This window comes from Aythya fuligula, chromosome 3 (assembly GCF_009819795.1).
Source record: "Aythya fuligula isolate bAytFul2 chromosome 3, bAytFul2.pri, whole genome shotgun sequence".
Classification (NCBI taxonomy): domain Eukaryota; kingdom Metazoa; phylum Chordata; class Aves; order Anseriformes; family Anatidae; genus Aythya; species Aythya fuligula.
In genome coordinates, this window is record NC_045561.1 from 23649289 (window position 1) to 23666236 (window position 16948).

At 42.6% G+C, this 16948-nt stretch overlaps 1 protein-coding gene across 1 annotated transcript in view; it reads right to left on the minus strand.

Annotated features, from left to right (window-relative positions):
• The window catches only part of HHAT (hedgehog acyltransferase), a 164431-nt gene extending 156167 nt beyond the window's left edge, over positions 1-8264 (minus strand). The window contains exons 1-4 of the mRNA XM_032185507.1: positions 8113-8264; positions 6796-6863; positions 4257-4370; positions 3876-4070 (exon numbers count right to left, since the gene is read on the minus strand). Of these exons, the coding sequence (XP_032041398.1) occupies positions 3876-4070; positions 4257-4370; positions 6796-6863; positions 8113-8233 (498 nt within the window). The 5' untranslated portion in view covers positions 8234-8264. The remainder of the gene's footprint in view (positions 1-3875; positions 4071-4256; positions 4371-6795; positions 6864-8112) is intronic.
• Between the last annotated feature and the right edge of the window lie 8684 nt (positions 8265-16948).

Genomic DNA, 16948 nt, shown 5'->3' on the forward strand with positions numbered 1-16948 from the left:
AAAACTGAGTTTGCACCAAACAGTTGTGAGCAAGCAACTTGTTTGGTAAATCAAAATGTCAGAGAAACAGTCTTTATTTCCATGCAGAAGCCTGCAGACACCAGTTAAGATCCTGTCAGTCTTGACTAAGCAATTCCTGGATATGAACCCTCAAAATCAGCACTTTAAATTGGTATGATTATACCTCTAACAGAGGAGAAATATGTTTACTAGAGGACTGGCACGGTATTTATCATACTCCATCCCCATGGGGTAATTCTTCCATATTAAGACACGTAATTTCATCTCAGTGCACTGATCAGCATGACTGAGAGGAATGTCCACAACTACCCATAAATTACAATTAAGTGTGGTGACGCCAAACAACATCTCAAGAAGCATCAGAAATCCAGATCTCAAATCCAAACCCCAATGCTGGGGCAAAGCGGATTTTTCAGATTCAAATCCTAATGAGCAAACCAACAGGAAGACAGAAAAATATCCATGGGCTTTCCAAATGATTAATTGTGTGGATGTTACGTACAGCGCTACTCTCAATGGACAGAACAGAGGAGAATGTGTTGGTGTCTCAGTCTCAAAGGCATCTGAGAAATTTAAAGAGGTCTGACACAAATGAAATTAAAGGGACACAAGTTCATCAATAGCAAAATGAAGCAGATCCCACAATGCACAAGTAGTTAGCAATAGCACAAAGAAAAAATAGCCTGATACGATATGGGCATGGATTTGAGTAACAGCATCAAAAAGCAAGCAGAAACATTTGGTTTTAAGTATTTGGAAGATTTCCACTATCAGCCATCAGCACTTGGAGTGGAAAAGGAAGGGAAACGCCATATTTGTGTCACAGCAGTCCTTCCTCCAGGATTTTACTCCAAACCACAAACCAAGTAAAAGAGAACAAGAAAAAATAGCCAGCAACAAAAATAATTCATAAGAGGGGAAAAGTAACAGCATGTGGGCCACTCAGCAATATTCTTCAAAGGAAGATGAAAGAGAGGACAATTTAAAATGCATGTCCAGTGTAGTATCCATATGGTCAAGCGAAATTTTGGCCTGCTGCTGTGACTGTAGAATTCCAAACTATTCCTTCTGTCAGGATGACAGACTTACATCAAAAGCACGTGGCTTTATAAAAGAGCTGGGATGTAATTGTGTATTGCTAGCACAATCTTTAGTACCCTTGTGAAGTCAGTCCTTCCAAAGTCACATATCAATTCCTTCAGAATAAGTACAAATAATTTAACATTTAGAAGATATGGTATTTAATTCCTGCAAGGTATTCAGTGTTTCATTTCATGCAAGTTACCAACAAGTTTGAATTGGCTTTTGAGTAATGCCTCAGCAGCAGACTTTGCTTTTAAGGAATGCAAGTGCTGGCTTCTGCTATCCAGCCTAACATTCAAAATGCAGCCTAACATTCAAAATAATGAACAGAACCTTTCCAAAAACTGTATCAGCAAACAGGGACGTTGCCAATTTCTGGGCAATAGACAGAGATGTTTACAGTAGATACAAAGGCTACCCCAAATAAACAAGAAAGGCTCCTTCATCAACTTTCCTAGCAGTATACTTAAGCAACAACCATGTGGATACCACTCTGTAGCACTGATTGCCAGTTCTATAAACCGGGTGGGGAGGGAAATCCGTATCACTTTCTACTAATATCTACAGGCTATTAACGAAAGAACACATTTGCCCCAGGTCTTACCCTCCAGTTTCCACTACATATTTAAATAATGAAGAATAATCTCATGTGCTGGGTCTGACCAAAAGAGAGAGAAAGAAGCCTGAGAAAAATACTTTGGCTACAATACTCAGAAAAAGACAGACCAATCAGCAGGTAAGATAGGAAGAGAGAAGTGTAAACCTGTCTCCCATTTCTTTCTCAGTTATCCTGTATTTAATATTTGATACAGGGACAGTCATTTATTTTCTGAACACAGGCTGGAAGTCACTGAGGGTGTGCAAACATGCCTCTGTGGCAGTGAAGGAAAACAAGACTTGGGAATCAGGCCACTGACACTGAACAAACATCTTGTCACCTCTTCTTTTCAAAAGAAGAACCAGAAAAAAATCAGTTAAGGTCTTTGATATAGTCACACATTTTCAGGTAACCAAATTTATAGGAATTAGAGCAAGGCTCATGTTTTTATTTCTAGTTGCCAACCTCACAGCAAGGTGGTAGTGTATGTTTGTGCTGTGAAAATTTAATCACGGGCACAGCTGCAACATCCCAATTCCTGTTTCTGAGAACCTCTCTTAATTGAGGTGTGTACTACAGAGTTTATGCACTGTATAACTGATGCTGTGCTTTTTGCATATAATTGGCCACAATGCTATACCTGATCATAGGCTAAAGTCAGCCAAGATACCAACATTATGTTATTACGACTGGATGCTTTTCTCAAGCAATGCCAGACCTCTCTGGCATCCTCTTGAAGGCACACTTTCTCTTAAACATCGGAGTCAAGTTTTACTGAAAACTTCCACCACACGGAAAGCTTTAGCTCTAATGGATTGCATTTACACTAAACATCAAACATTGTTTTGCCAATTTACAAAGTTTTCCCAAGTGTTCCTGGGGTCTATTAGCTTCATCTTCAGCATTCGTTTGCCATTAGGCACCAATTCCTCCACTGCTCTTCCCAAACAGCAGTACACACATTATAAAGAAGCTATTTTAGCTTTTCTTTGCTATTCAGGTGGCAGTACAAGAGTGGCACTTCTGTGCAGGAGCAGCAGAATGAACAGCTCTGATCAGAGCTGCTGAGCCTGCTCCCATGCATGCTGAATTCAGAGTGGCAATTCCTAGTCACACGAGAGGCACTGCATGTGGCTCCACAGTCAGGAAAAATACAGCAAATGGAAAGGAGGTAGGAGGGAGGAAATGTAAGGAAACAACTTTTGCTGTAGGACAGAAGAGGTGTCAAAGGAAAACAGATGAAGTCAGGAATGGTGAATAAGACTGGAGATCAATAAAAGTAACAGAAGTTACAGTAGACAGCATGCTCATGGATGTCTTGTTAAGGTTTAAACACTCCCTTACATGGTAAGAGACTGCCACGTTATCCTGCAGACTTCTTCCATTCATTTGGCATAATTCAGAGTAAGAATGCAGCCGGGTCTCAGGCGCAGAAGAGGAGCTCTGCTGCGGAGCCATCTGACAGCTCTAGAAGGCTGGGCCTTATCTAGAGAAGTCACTTGGAACCACTTTCTGCCCCTGATTGTCTCTTCAAAAGCAAACAGAACAGCCCAGGCTTTTATCCTTGCATGGGTGACAGACCTCTCTCAGAAAAACCCCACAGGCATTTCTCAAGCATCAGACCACCACCAATTTCACTCCTCTTGTTTGCTGTTTGAGAGTCCTGCAGGACCTGCAACATCAACATAGAACAAAGAGGAAGGAGGGAACAAAGGCAGTAACAAACGCAAGAGCTAGAGATGGCAGCTTCAAAGAAGTATAGCCAAAGCTTTAGAAGAAGCGTGTAAACAGGCTAGCACGTACAGTATGCTGAATTTAACCTGATTGTGTCAGCTGTTATCTAAAAGACCAAAGAGCAGTAACTGTGACTTCAGTCACACGCACCATTATGAATCAGGTTATGTATTATTGTCGTGAGCTACCTTTCACTTTATGCCTTGAAAAAACACCCAAATCCACACTAAAGTGAGTGCTCACCAAGCTTATGAACATATCCACATTTCTAATTGTAGAAGCTCTCATGTGACCCATATGCAGTTATACTTCCTGAAGGTTTTCAAGCCAACCTCTGTTTAGACCGACTGAAGGGGCAGTAGTTGGTCTAAAAGATGGCTACCGTAACAACAAATAACACTGTAATTAATTTGATGCTTAATCCATGCTTTGAAATTACCTTGGCTTCTTCCACAGCTGGTATGTGTAACGTGGATAACAGGACAAGAGAGCACAACCATGTCAGGAGCGAGATCTGAAACTGAGCCACAGCAAACGAAATAGCTGCGTATAGCAAGATGACTGCAAAGCCCTTGATTCCTAATAGAAACCAGCAGGCAGCCATTCCATACACCATCAAGCACCATGGTTTATACTGTTCGTAAAAAAAAAAAAAAAAAAAAAAAAAAAAAGAAAAAGAACACTTAACAATTTTTAAACTTTATTTCTAAAGCAAAAAATACGTGTACTGTTCTATACATAGTAGAGTGGCAGGCTTTCTTTTCACATAACTAACTAGAACACACAGAAATTCACTACTGTAAGTTAAATACATACACACCTTCTCCATGAAGAGTCTGCACATTTGTGATACCAGCAGATGACCAGCCAGAAGCCACAGTATACGTTCCCTTCCCCATTCAACCCAGTAGCTCCACTCAAAATCCAGGGGATCCTGGGCACACAAGAGAATTGGTAAATACGCCTAACCACAAAGCCATATTCTTAAAGGTCAACAAAATGTCTCAGTAACATACGAGGTCCATTATCCAATACCACAGAACTTGATCACTGAAGAATCTTTTGTTTAAGCAATCCTGTCTGATTGTTTACAGTGGTGAGCTCCAACAACTCCATTTTGACTTCAAATGCCCTAAAATCCACAGAAAGACGCGGAAGAGCAGAGGGGCACTGCCAGCACAGAACAAGAAGTGCACTAAAGGGAGCTGATACCTGCCCCACCTGCACACAAAACTGACAGCAGCAGGAGCCTGCAGGGCCCCAGGTGCAGCATGAAAACACTGCCACTGACAAAATACAAGGTTGCAGATGGCTCAGACCCCAAGTCAATTTCAAAGCACCTAAGCTCTTAAGCATTCCCATGACAGGGAGATACATATTCCACTTCTTTCTGCAGGACAGGCTCCAAATCACTGGATAAATTAATCCAAAGCTTCCTTGTGCTGCTGCATGCTCATTAGCAGATTATCAGGAAAGAGATAATTGAGCAAGAATGAGTGCCAGGCACCTTCAGTATTTGCCTGAACACTTTCTTTTGCTGAAACCTATTGAAAACAACAAAAACAAGACATGCTCTCAGCAGGAGGCAAGCACATGGCCCACAGACTCCTCAGGGTTGCTTTTGAGATGTCCTGATTTCACAGAAAGGTAGGCAGTGCAAAGCAGCTGCAAACAAAAATAAGTAGGATGGTGCCAAGGAAACACTGCCTGGTTACAAGTGTAGGTAAATCACATGCAACCGCATTGATTCAACATGTTATCCAACCTGGACAGCACAAAGGAATATGGAGTACTAACCACTATATCTATTTCCAGAAGTAAGAGAGGGCAATAGATAGACTTTCAGGTGAGAAAAGGTGAAAGTGAAACCAAGTCCTGACTGCCATACGTGCATACCTAGACTTTTCTGAGGGATAAGGAAACTAGCTTGGCAAACTTACAGTTTGGATGAAATGACACCTTGCTCTTAAGAGGATTTTTACTCACTGTTTCAATAAAGCCTAACTGTGACCAGGTGAAGCCAGGTCAGCTTGAAACTCCTGAAACACACAAATGTCATTTTAAACTAGATAAAAGGGATCATCTGTCTGCCCCCATTTCCCTGCTAAAAGTTAGGACTCACAAACACACACAGCTGCCTGCATGACTAGACCTAAATTCAGCATCTCATACACTTCCAATCTCCAGAATATTTTATGGCTTTCTGGAAAGCACCTGTAGAGGGGCCCATACCAATGGTGACAGTGGGCCTAAATAACAAGATAATTCCACAGATATGCATTTTTAGCCTCGTTTAAATCACCTTCAAAATTAATTGCAAGGTGAATTTTCTTCAAAAAGAAGTGGGGTGTGTTATCTGGGATTTAGTTTGTCTTAAAACAAAAACATGTTTCTTTAAACATGAATGCTTAAAATCTGTTCTCCTCTATGGGGGACTACAGGTCAATCAAGGGTGCAACTACTGGTCACTGATGTTACGCATTACCCAAACAGCCAAATGACATGAAAAATGGAAAAAAGGCTGGAGGAAATGTAAACGATGATCAAAACCATGAAGGCCAAGTAGCAGCACAGAAGATTTATTCAGTGATATTACTAACGAGTAACACTCAGACCAGCAACCAGAAAAAAACTGCCATTATGGTGCTTAAATCTAGATATGCCTGGCAAATCTTTTTCCTCATTAGAAATAAACAAAGGAAATTAACTATGACTGAAAATCTGTGAAGTTACTGTGAATTTCTGAAGTTAAATTTGTATCTCTGGTGAACAAAAGACACTTTTGGAGCTGTTTTGTTAGCATTATTTCCATGTTATTGAAAGGTAGTTCAGGTTAGCCTAGGTCACAGAGGAAAAGGTGCTGGAAACAAGAAATTAACAGTGCTTATGTTATATCACTCCACCCCTCCAAGAAAAATAAACCTGCTTGATCCCACAAAAGAGCAGAACATCAGAAAAAGCAGATTAAGTACCACAGTATCTCTCGTCTTGGAGGCACTTATCTGCTTATTTGTACATTAAGAAAAATACACAGTGCCTGTGCTTTGAGATTTTTGTCTTGTTCTTCACAGAGCTTTGGACTCTGGAGTCTATGGGAGTCTGGCTATGGAGGGAGAAAAATGTGTCAATGAAACAGGAAAAACATTAAAACACTTAGCAGTAAAGTTTCCGTACAAAGTACCAACACAGGAAAGAAAAGCCCAATAAGAAGCACAGTAAATTGTTCTATGATCTCTGCTTCCAGCAAAACACTGTTCAACACATCAACTTACTGCAAGGAAGACTTTAAGGAACTGCAGGACAGAAGCTTGCAGCAAATCAACAAAATAAGAAGTACTGGTAATGTTCATTATTCCTACCTTTTTAAGGCCCCAAAACAGAGTCCCTTGTTCCAGTCCAAAGTTTCTGTCAATTTCACCTTCATATTCTACAAAGAATAATAAATCTTCATTAATGACATAATCCTAAAAAAAAGCAAGGGTCAGCAACAGGGCACTCTGCTTCTAAATAGCAACAAATTTCCCTCATCTTCTTCACAGCTGTGGATGCTTAGAGCTGGGGAAAGGAAGATGTCTGCAAGGAAGGAACTCTGACGTGAAGCCAGCACCGTTTCCTCCTTCCCACTAGGCACAAACAAGAGGCCCCTCTATAGCCAGATCCTGGACTTTGACCTCTGCTCATCCTGAGCCTTTGGATAAGGAATGCTGAACAGCCTTGACCACTAGACCCTTTGCGCATTCACCACAACAGGGGGAATTAACCCCAACATACACTTAAAGAATCATTTTCTGGTTCCCCGTTCCTCATCCCCACCCATCAGGTATTTACACACTTGCCTAAGTTTCCCCCAGCGCCTCCTCACCTCTAAGCTGAATACTTACCATCTTGCATAAAAAACAATATTAATTTAAAACAATAATTAGTCTAAAATAATAAGCAGAATAGACACAACAGACAGCTGAGCTTAAGTCATTTAACACACAAGACCTATAATAATCATAATTCCTTATCTTTTAGGACTGTTTGATATCTCCCTCTAGTGGAAAAGGAAGACATGGGATGTGAAGGCAACTTATAAAAAGTGTGCAGTAAAGCTTTTCAGTGAACAAGCCTCAACCATTAGTTTCAATGAAGCATTTTGACTTCTTCATGAGTGCAAAAACGCATGCTTACCCCAGTGTGCTTTTATCAAGTACTTGCCCACTTCGGTGGGAGTGCATTTCTGGCTTTACTGCCACTAGCTTGCACATTTGGAAGGCAGCAAGGTTAGTTAGCACAGCACACCTTGCTCATCAAAACCTAGCACGATGCAGCACACAGTTCTCTAACTAGGGGTTATTCTGCATTAAGTAACATCCACTTTGTTACCATTAATGTATGAATGTGATGCACTGGGAGGCGCACAGCCCACAGGTGCGAGGTCTTTTCCTACGAAAGCCTGAGCTTCAAAGGTGTCCATCACTTCTGTCCTGAGTGCCAAGGTACCATCACCGAGGGCATTCCCAGCGCTTTAGGCACAAACTTTTAACACGGTTAGAGCCACAGCCCTGGCAGCACGGGCAGCTCGCTAGCGGTTGCTTTCACGTTGCCAGCTCACCGCCAGCCAAAGCACCGATGCTTTGGGGCGCGGGGGAAGAAACAGGGGAGACGCGAGGCCACCGGCCCCGCAGACTTACTTTGCGAAACTCGGTGCACCTCATAGAAAGAATACAAGTGGGAGCCGACCGTCAGGCACAGGTAGGCGGCCATCTCCCAGCCCGGCAGCACCCGCAGCCCCGCAGCCGCGCTGCCGTCCATCGCCCCGGCGGCAGCTCCGCGGCGAGCCCTTAAAAGCAGCCGGGCAAACACCGAGGCAGCCCGGCACCGAGACCTCCGCGGAGCTGCGGGCGGACACAGCCCTTGGTGGAGCCCGGCGGCCCCTGCCCGCGAGGCTCGGGGCTTGCCTCACGGCTCCCCACGCGTGCCCGCGGCCATCTCGCATCGCCCCTGCCCCCGTCCCCGTCCCGGTGCCCCCGCTGCCGGGCGGCGGAGCGGACACCGCGGCCTGGCCCGGCCCCGCCGCGCTTCCGGCTCCGGGGCTGCGGCTCCGCCCCGGGACCGGCCGCTGGAGGCTCCCGCAGCGGGGCCAGGGCTGCCCGCAGCGGGTTGCGGGAGCCCAGGGAGCCCCCAGGGGAGCTGGGGAGGACGGGGGGTATCGGGGAGAAGGGGGGCTGTCGGGGAGATGAGGTGGGCTGAGGTGGTGCTTGGGAGGATGCTGCTGCTGTCTCGCCATCACGTAACTCGGTCGCTGAAACGTCGCTGCCTTCCAGCATGAAATATGCAGTAGATGGGTGGTGGACATTGCCTCAGTCGCTGCCACAAGGCTGGTCTCTTGTCCCGTGGCTCTCACCTACTTTTGCTCCCCTTTCTGGCTGAAGATGCCTGTAGGGATGCAAAGCACCTGTCTCCAGATTCAGGTGGCATTTTATATCCCTGTCCTACCTGCACCTCTTAGGAGGTGTCAGGGACTCTGCTGTTCCTGTGGAATCGTTTGTGTTGCCCACTTACAATCACAGAATCATTAAGGTCAGAAGAGACCTCCAAGATCATCTGGTCCAACCATCCCCTTACCACCAGTGTCACCCACTAAACTCAGTCCCCAAGCACCACGTCCAACCTCTCCTTGAACATCCCCAGGGATGGTGACTCCACCACCTCCCCGGGCAGCCCATCCCAATGCCTGACTGCTCTTTTTGAGGAGAAATGTCTCCTCATTTCCAACCTGAACCTCCCCTGGTGCAACTTGAGGCCATTCCCTCTGGTCCTATCACTAGTTATCTGCGAGAAGAGGCCGATCCCCAGCTCCCCCCAGCTTCCTTTCAGGTAGCTGTAGAGAGCAATGAGGTCTCCCCTGAGCCTCCTCTTCTTCAGACTAAACAACCCCAACTCTCCCCAAAATATAACAACGTTTGCATAACAGCACCAGAATACCACTGCTGTTAAATTTATTCAGAATTCCTACAGTACTTTAGCAGTTCTGGCCACTAAGGGTCAGTAAAGCTTATATTTTCCTACAGTTTTGTGGTTTCTCTTTGACAGCATGAAGTCAGTGCAGAGAGAAGGCCCTCTAGATGGCTGCATAATACAAACTGTATATGTGTAGAAGCGGTTTTGCCACTTTAAAATGGGAAGAGGTTACATCTTGTACATCAGGTTACATTGAAAATGACATCTTTTTAATTAGTAATATGGTGACATCCAGGGGGCCATGCATATTCTGTGACCGTGTAAGCAGCTCTGCTTTCATAAAGTTCACTGCCAAGCTAATTGAGCAAGAACACCAACAAACTCTGACAATGGTCCCATCTGGAAGATTTTCCTGTCTGGACTTCTAAATTAGATGAGATTTTTTTTTTCTCTCCACATTTATTCAAGCGATTTTATATAGTAAAATGTGAGAAGAATCTCAATGAATGACTTTGCAAGACTAGCTGTAAACTAAGCTGTTGAACATAGCTGGCATGAGCTACACACCGACACAGCCCTTGCAGTTTTGGATGGCACGAATAAGAAGAGAATCCTGCTGTTGCGATAGTCAGTAACAGGCAGTTGATGAACTAGAAAGCCAAAACCTTAAAAAGTGATACCAGAAAGCCCCACTTACAATTTGATCAACAAGAATGTGATTTTTTTTTTTTTTTTTTTTTAAACAGAACAATGGTGGAAGTGCTTCCCTGGGACTTGAGGAAGACAAATGTGGGGTATCTTTTCTGCTTGAGGTTTTTTACCACTCCTACTCATTGCCAGAAGGGCTACAGGGTGCAGAGGTAACAACCTGCCAAAGAGATCCACGTCCTTCTTCATGATTGGGAGTCAGCAAGAAGGCTGACTGCTGTCACCTTGATGAGAGGTGTAGTGCCAACCCTCCTGCAGATCTGTCAAGGCCTCACTATAAGAGAGAGCCCATCTTTAGTACACATCCTTGTCACCTTTTTTATTTCCGTTTCTTCTGAAGCTGATATATGCACTTGAATTTGAAGTGTTGATTTTTAACTGTGAAGTTCAAATGCTCTTTGAGTCTCCCTTTCTTATGTGATGCCACTGTAGATGTGATCATCAGAAGCTAAAACAAAAAAATAAAATAAAATAATCCAGAATTAAGAAGAAGAGAGAGCAGATCTTTTAACAGGGCCCTTACTATTGACTTTCTGTGCAGGTTTTCCAGAGGTGAGCTCCTTGTAGAACAGTTAATTACTAGGGCCTCTTCATGACCATGGTGAAGGGACAGGGTGGGAGAGTAAAAGACAATAAGGTGGGAAATTAGGCATTCTGCCCCTGGGAAAAATAATAATAATAATAATAAAAATAAACCAAAGCTCCTGTGTTGGGGAAAACCTTTTTTTTTTTTTTTTTTTTTTTTTCAACTTGTAATTTTTAAAATTAAATTAAGAAGTCAGAGTGAGTGTTTATGAATTCAGCAGTAGAGTCCTCATGCAGGCTAAATCACTGGGGTTCTTGTTTTTCTGAATATAAATTCCACCTGAGAATTACAAGCTGTGCCCTAGAACTTACCTTTGTAGGTTTATATATCACAGCGTTGAGCTGAGCCTCTTGTTTTCATTCATCCTCTGTAAATCATATGGTAATACCTCATGCACCCAACATCTTAATGATGGGACACAACCAGCATCTACTGAGAGTCTGCATATTAGAAGCTCAGCAGCATACAGGAGGATTAGCTACGTACATTTTAAAGAAATAACAAGCATGACAAGAAATCTCCATGTAGCAAAACAGCAGTATTAAAAATGGGGAAAGTCAGAAATATAAAAGGTGTGGTATTTACAAAAAGAGCCAAGTGAGTCTTCAATAGCCAAGTTAAATACAACATAAGTGGGGTTAATGCGAACCCTCCCTCAAGAGATCTCAGGCACAAAGTTACGAATTCTAGGGAGAAAACACGTAAGTTTGCCCTTTTTTGTCTTGTTTTGCTTGGCTTTGTGAAAAGGAAACATTACACTATAGTCTTGCAGATACTCCCCTCTTTACAGGTTTCTCTCTCCTCTGACTCCCAGCCTCCAAACTGGGAAATGCAAAGATCATTTTTTTTCCATCACTTTTAGCAACATATATGCAGACATTACTTATAGAGAGATCCTTGCAATCATAAAGTCAGTGTTTCTGTGCACACAGATAAAATCATTTTGCTGGTTTCTTTTTAATGAATCCCTTGCATCTTCAAGAACTTGTTTCATGCTTTATGGCTGGAAAATTACCATCATGCTTCTGACTGGGGATTCATAAGATTACTTATGGAAAAATACAGCAAATTAATACAGTATTGTAACTAAGCAGTTCACCATCGGATTCATGCTGAACATCTCAGAGGTTTCCTCATAAACACACCACATGCCTTGATAAACCTAAGCCCTGAAAACCGTAGCTCCTGGTCAGAGCCTTCAAGGGATTTCATTCCTCATTACTTGAATGAATTCCTCATTCCTTCCAGTGAAAGCAGAACTGTAAGCTGAGTCCTTGCCCCCACCTGGATGTAGGGTTTACTCGGGTACAGTTACTGTAGCTGGGATGAAGTTCAGCTGTGCTACTTTGATCATGCTTGAGTCTTACTTAGCAGTCCCTGCACAGCTTGCCCCCTTTTATAGTCAGCTATTAAACACAAAGCTGTGTTTTGCTTTGCTTTCGTTTTCAGCATAATATTCTTTAAATACTGTCCAAATTCTAAGTGCCACATTATGAGATTTATGTGGAACGCGAGTCAACTCCTACCTACCCTAGCCATCATATTGAAACTTCTCACGATTCCTAGTGAGGAGGTGAATAACCCACTACTAGAAGAGACCCTTCAAAAATCCCTTCTTCAGATACTTTTCTTACTGTTTTTAAAAAACTGGAATGAAATTCAGGAAAGAAAAAAAAAAAAAAGAAAAGAAAAGAAAAGAAAAAAAGGCCACATCACAGCAAGCTTACTCAATTATAATTTAAATTTATACAAATGAGGGCAAGATTCCCACCTGACCTGAGACAGGGCAAGTAGGTGACAAAATGTGAAGCTATCCTTAAGGTGTTTGAAATCTAGATATATTGAGGCTGCAAATCAGATGCAAACCTGTTTCTATTATACCTCATTATCCACATCTTTTTCGGAGGCATAGGAAGTTACTCCTATCTGTGTGCATCTATATTTAATCCATAGTCATATTGCTGAAAACAATGCCTTTTTAACCATTTCAGTGACTGGAATAAATGTAGCAAAAAATCCCCAACATCTCAGATTACTATACAATTGACCAAAAATATCCAGACAGAAAGCTCTCCCTCCCTGCCTACTGAGCAAGTTGTCTAAAGTCTCCATCTCTTGACATCTCTACTTTACGTAAACAGCCAGTAAAGGATCGTTTCAGCTGCCACAACAAACTGCAATTTACTGATTTATCCCTTACTTCCTATTGTTTGCCCTAGCCTTGTGAACAAGGAAGCGTAAGTATCATTCCAGGTCGGTTATGTTTATTTCTATTTGGCAGAGTATTTTTCTTTTGTCTTTTTAAGGTCCGTGGAACTAAGAAGGCTCAGTGGAGCTGACTGTTCCCAGCACCACAAATGGAGCCAGCGCAGCCCTGTGCAGTACCCAGCTATTCAGTGGGCTCGGAAACTTGACGCATGCTCCTTGGCTACCTGGTGCAGTTGTGACCTTATGGCTGTGGGGTCCCATTTCCTCTACACACACATACTGTCTGCATCTGCCTCCAAATTGTAAAATAAATAAATAAATAAATAATGCTTATAGTTGCTTTCCTATCTGAATATATAGATGACATCTTAAGAATTACATGAACACTATATTACTGGACGGGAGGAGCCTTCCTCTAAGGATATTTCAGAAAATAAATGTTTTTATATGTTTTATCTGAGCAGCTTTCTTGCTTTGTGCACTGATTGCCTGCTAATTTATCTCCGCTTTATCTTTTACCTTTCCTCAAAGAGAGGGTAGTACTCCAGAAAGAGCTTCCAACTCATAAAAAATTGACTTTAGGAAGCAGATAGACATCTTCTATTCTGTTTATGTGTTTATGCAGCAGACCATAAATGTATATGAACGATAAGAAGTGCTCTGTCATACTTGAAGCATTTTTTAGATTGTTCTGGAGATTATGCCTTTCAATAGGAAAAAAATTCAAAAGCCCTCTTGGTGCTTGTGCAAAATGCCAGCAACATCTCACCCTTTGCAGATAATCTGTCCATATAATGGTGCTAAAATATTAACAAAAATTGAACTGAACTCATAAATATTTACAGCTATTTGAAATGCCAAAATTTTGCTCTGTGACTAGCACAAATCAACTGAGTAACATTGTGTACAATAAAAAAGTGGGTCACTGCCAACTGTGGCTTTTAACTGCAACGTGATTTGCAAATACATCGAATTGCTGCCTGAGGACCAGGTACTGCTTTCAGTACACAATGTCTTCATTGACTGCTGTAGGTTTGAAATAGGTCTGAAGCCTCACATCTACCATGGACTGCCGTAAGCTTCCTACCTTCTTTAGTCTGAGAGCTTCTTGGTGGCAAACAAGAAGGGGATTCGCCTCCTCTCCCATCACATTGGTCTTTGCTTGCTTCTGTGATGGAGATGGTTGGAAACTCTGAGGCTGAAGAGAATAAAGGATCTGTCACCACTCCTGCATCCTGAGGTTTGCTCTGAGCTCTAGGTTGTGCCAAAGGGACGTATCCATTAATATTTTTAATAGAAAGTGGTGATGGCTGCATAAGGGGTGGGGAAGGTGGGACCCACTCTGACTGTGGGGCAAGTGTGCTCAGCACAGCCCTTAGGGAGAGTGGAGGGACCTTCACCAGGTTCAGAGACTCCCTACAAGCTTTCTCAGCACTGTCTGGGACACAGCCCTCCCAGATGGCCTGCTTTGTTCAGCTCCAGACTTGCTGCTACTTGATCTGCAGCCGCACAAAGGACACTTGAGCTGCATGACTGCCCCTGACCTGTGCTCAGAAGCCTTGGCTGCGCCGTACCACTCCCCACCAAGTTGTCAGCTTGCTTTCAGCTGAAGGCTCTGTGGCCATTTTGAGTGAAAAACTCTGAACATCTCTCTCTTTGCCATTTCAGTTGCAACATTCTTACCGCAAGGCAACAGTGGGAAGCATTTTTGGTTTTCACTTTCTGTAGCATTTTCTAAGGAAACACTAGCATGGATTGCTCTAAAAACACAGCTGTAGGTCCTGCGGTATGACTTAAGCACTTAATCTGTCCTGATTGCTTTATAACAGAATGCAGAACACCATTCTTATGAGCTGTTTGCATTAAAGCTCACACTTGAAATGCACTTTTTATCGTTGAAGTGTTTTCCAAGCATTAATTTCCCAACATCCTGTCAAATTATGTGGCAAAACAAAGTAGCCTTATCACCGTCTTACAGATAAAGAAATGGAGGTGAAGCGATCAAGTGACTGACCCAAAGCTCTGGAGAGAGTCAGAGCTGGGACTGGGAGCTTCAGGTTTTGTCTTGCTCATAACAATTCTTCATCCTTCCCTTCTGAAGACAAACTCTTGCCAGTAACAGTCCAGCTTTATCATCCTTCAGGGCATGTGGGAAGGCACATTTGCTTTCCCGAACTAAAAGGAGTTCTGGCTTTCTCACCAGAGCCAACGAGCCTTCAGCTACTGGATTATTAATGCCCAGGCCATATCTGCTCTTGGAGTAGTCTATTTGGATAATTGTGTTTTAAAAATGTGCCAAGGAGTGCTTTGAGAAAAGCATTCCTTTTTAACTAATGAATGTTTACAGGGAATAAATATGTTAAAATAACACGTCAGTATTCTTCGTGTCAATAGCTACTCTCATTTATGGCCATTTTCTGAAACGGGGGGAATCAAGAGAAGAGGCAGATGAAACAACTGTAAGTTAGATATATACCTTCTTGAAGGGCATAAATGAAGAAATTGCTAAGTTATTATAGCTTGAAAGCAAGTAATTTCGGGGGGTATTTTCTGAAGAGGGGAGAAAATAGGCAGAGAAGTATGATATTACGGTAAAGAGTGCTTCGGGAGGGCACTTATGTTCCCTTCCTGAGCTGTCTGCTATCTGTGATTCCTCAAAACATTATTGTTAAGATGAAAAACATTCAGTACAGCCTCAGAAGGATTTAAAAATTTGTACAATGTTTCAAGAGAATAAATGTGACCTATTAGCAAAGAATACTTTTCAACAGTAATTTTCAACAAATTGGTTTGTTTTGCACTACTGTATAACATCAGCATCTTTTCTTTTTCATTAAAACTAGTCATTTCTTGAGGCTGAGTGGGGGGAAAAAAAAAAGACAGAAGAAAATAATTGTTAAAAGCAGCTTAAGTGCACACTACAAATTTTGATAATTTTCTGCTCTGTTACCACTTCTATTCTTGGTATTGCTCTTTCTGGGGAAGAAACCAGCAAATCTTATTTACTACTAATACTTTCATCCAGTGCAATCTGTGAATGCCAGATGTTCAGACACAAACTGTGCAGGAGCAAAAGTTGTCCATTTCCAAATAACCTTTTCTGATTCCCATTCAAAAATCTGCAGTCACTTAAACCTCGCCTGCTTGACAGCACACACACCCACACAAACAGGACATTGTTCTCTATTCATCATGCTTGAAAACCATGTCTAAACTTGTGTGATTAACAAAAAAAATAAAATAAAAAAAATCATGTGGACTTAGCTGTGGGGTAGATATTCCACTAGTATGGCCAACAGCTTTTTTTTTTTTTTTTTTTTTTCCCTTTTGTTAAGAGCACACAAAATAGGTGCAGTACAGTTTGAAAAATTAGGACTGGATAATGCCACTTTACCGGGGCAATGCATCTGTTTTTTAACTTTGTTTCAGGAGCTGGCTGGCAGCTTGTATTGGCTGTGTAGCTGTTCAAGTATCTGAATCGGAGAAAGCTGAAGTGGCAGAGACTCTAACATCTTCCTTACATGAGATCATAGCTGGATTAGAAAATTAGTTTGAGAGTAAGACATCCTGAAAAGGGATGTTGGTCAAAAGGAACAGCAGATTCCAGCTCTGATGGACAAGAAAGCACTATCTGTACACAGAAGAGCCCACAAACAGAGAGGACAAGCCAACAGTCCATGGATCCTAATCTAGTACCCACAGGTTAAAATGGAGTCCAGGAGTAGAAGGCACTCCTGGGAAGCCCTGCAGCCAGGGGACAGTAGCAGGAGCCAGCAGCAGGGCAAGGAAGTATGTTTAAAACACTGACATTTTGTGCAGGGGGCTGCAGTCAAACTGGGTACAAGCACCACTCAATCATGCTCACAGCTGCCCCCACAGAGTTCATATAAGCCTCCAAGCCCAGCACCACTGATGTGATCTTCTCTGGGATGTTTTCTGCCCTTCAGTAATGCTTTGGCAGGCGAGGAGGCCTACAGAAGTACATAGCCATTCCTGACTTCTGACCGCACTTCTCCGAAAGAATTACTTCCCAGCTAAGCCAAGTGTTTTGTAGGTACGAGAGG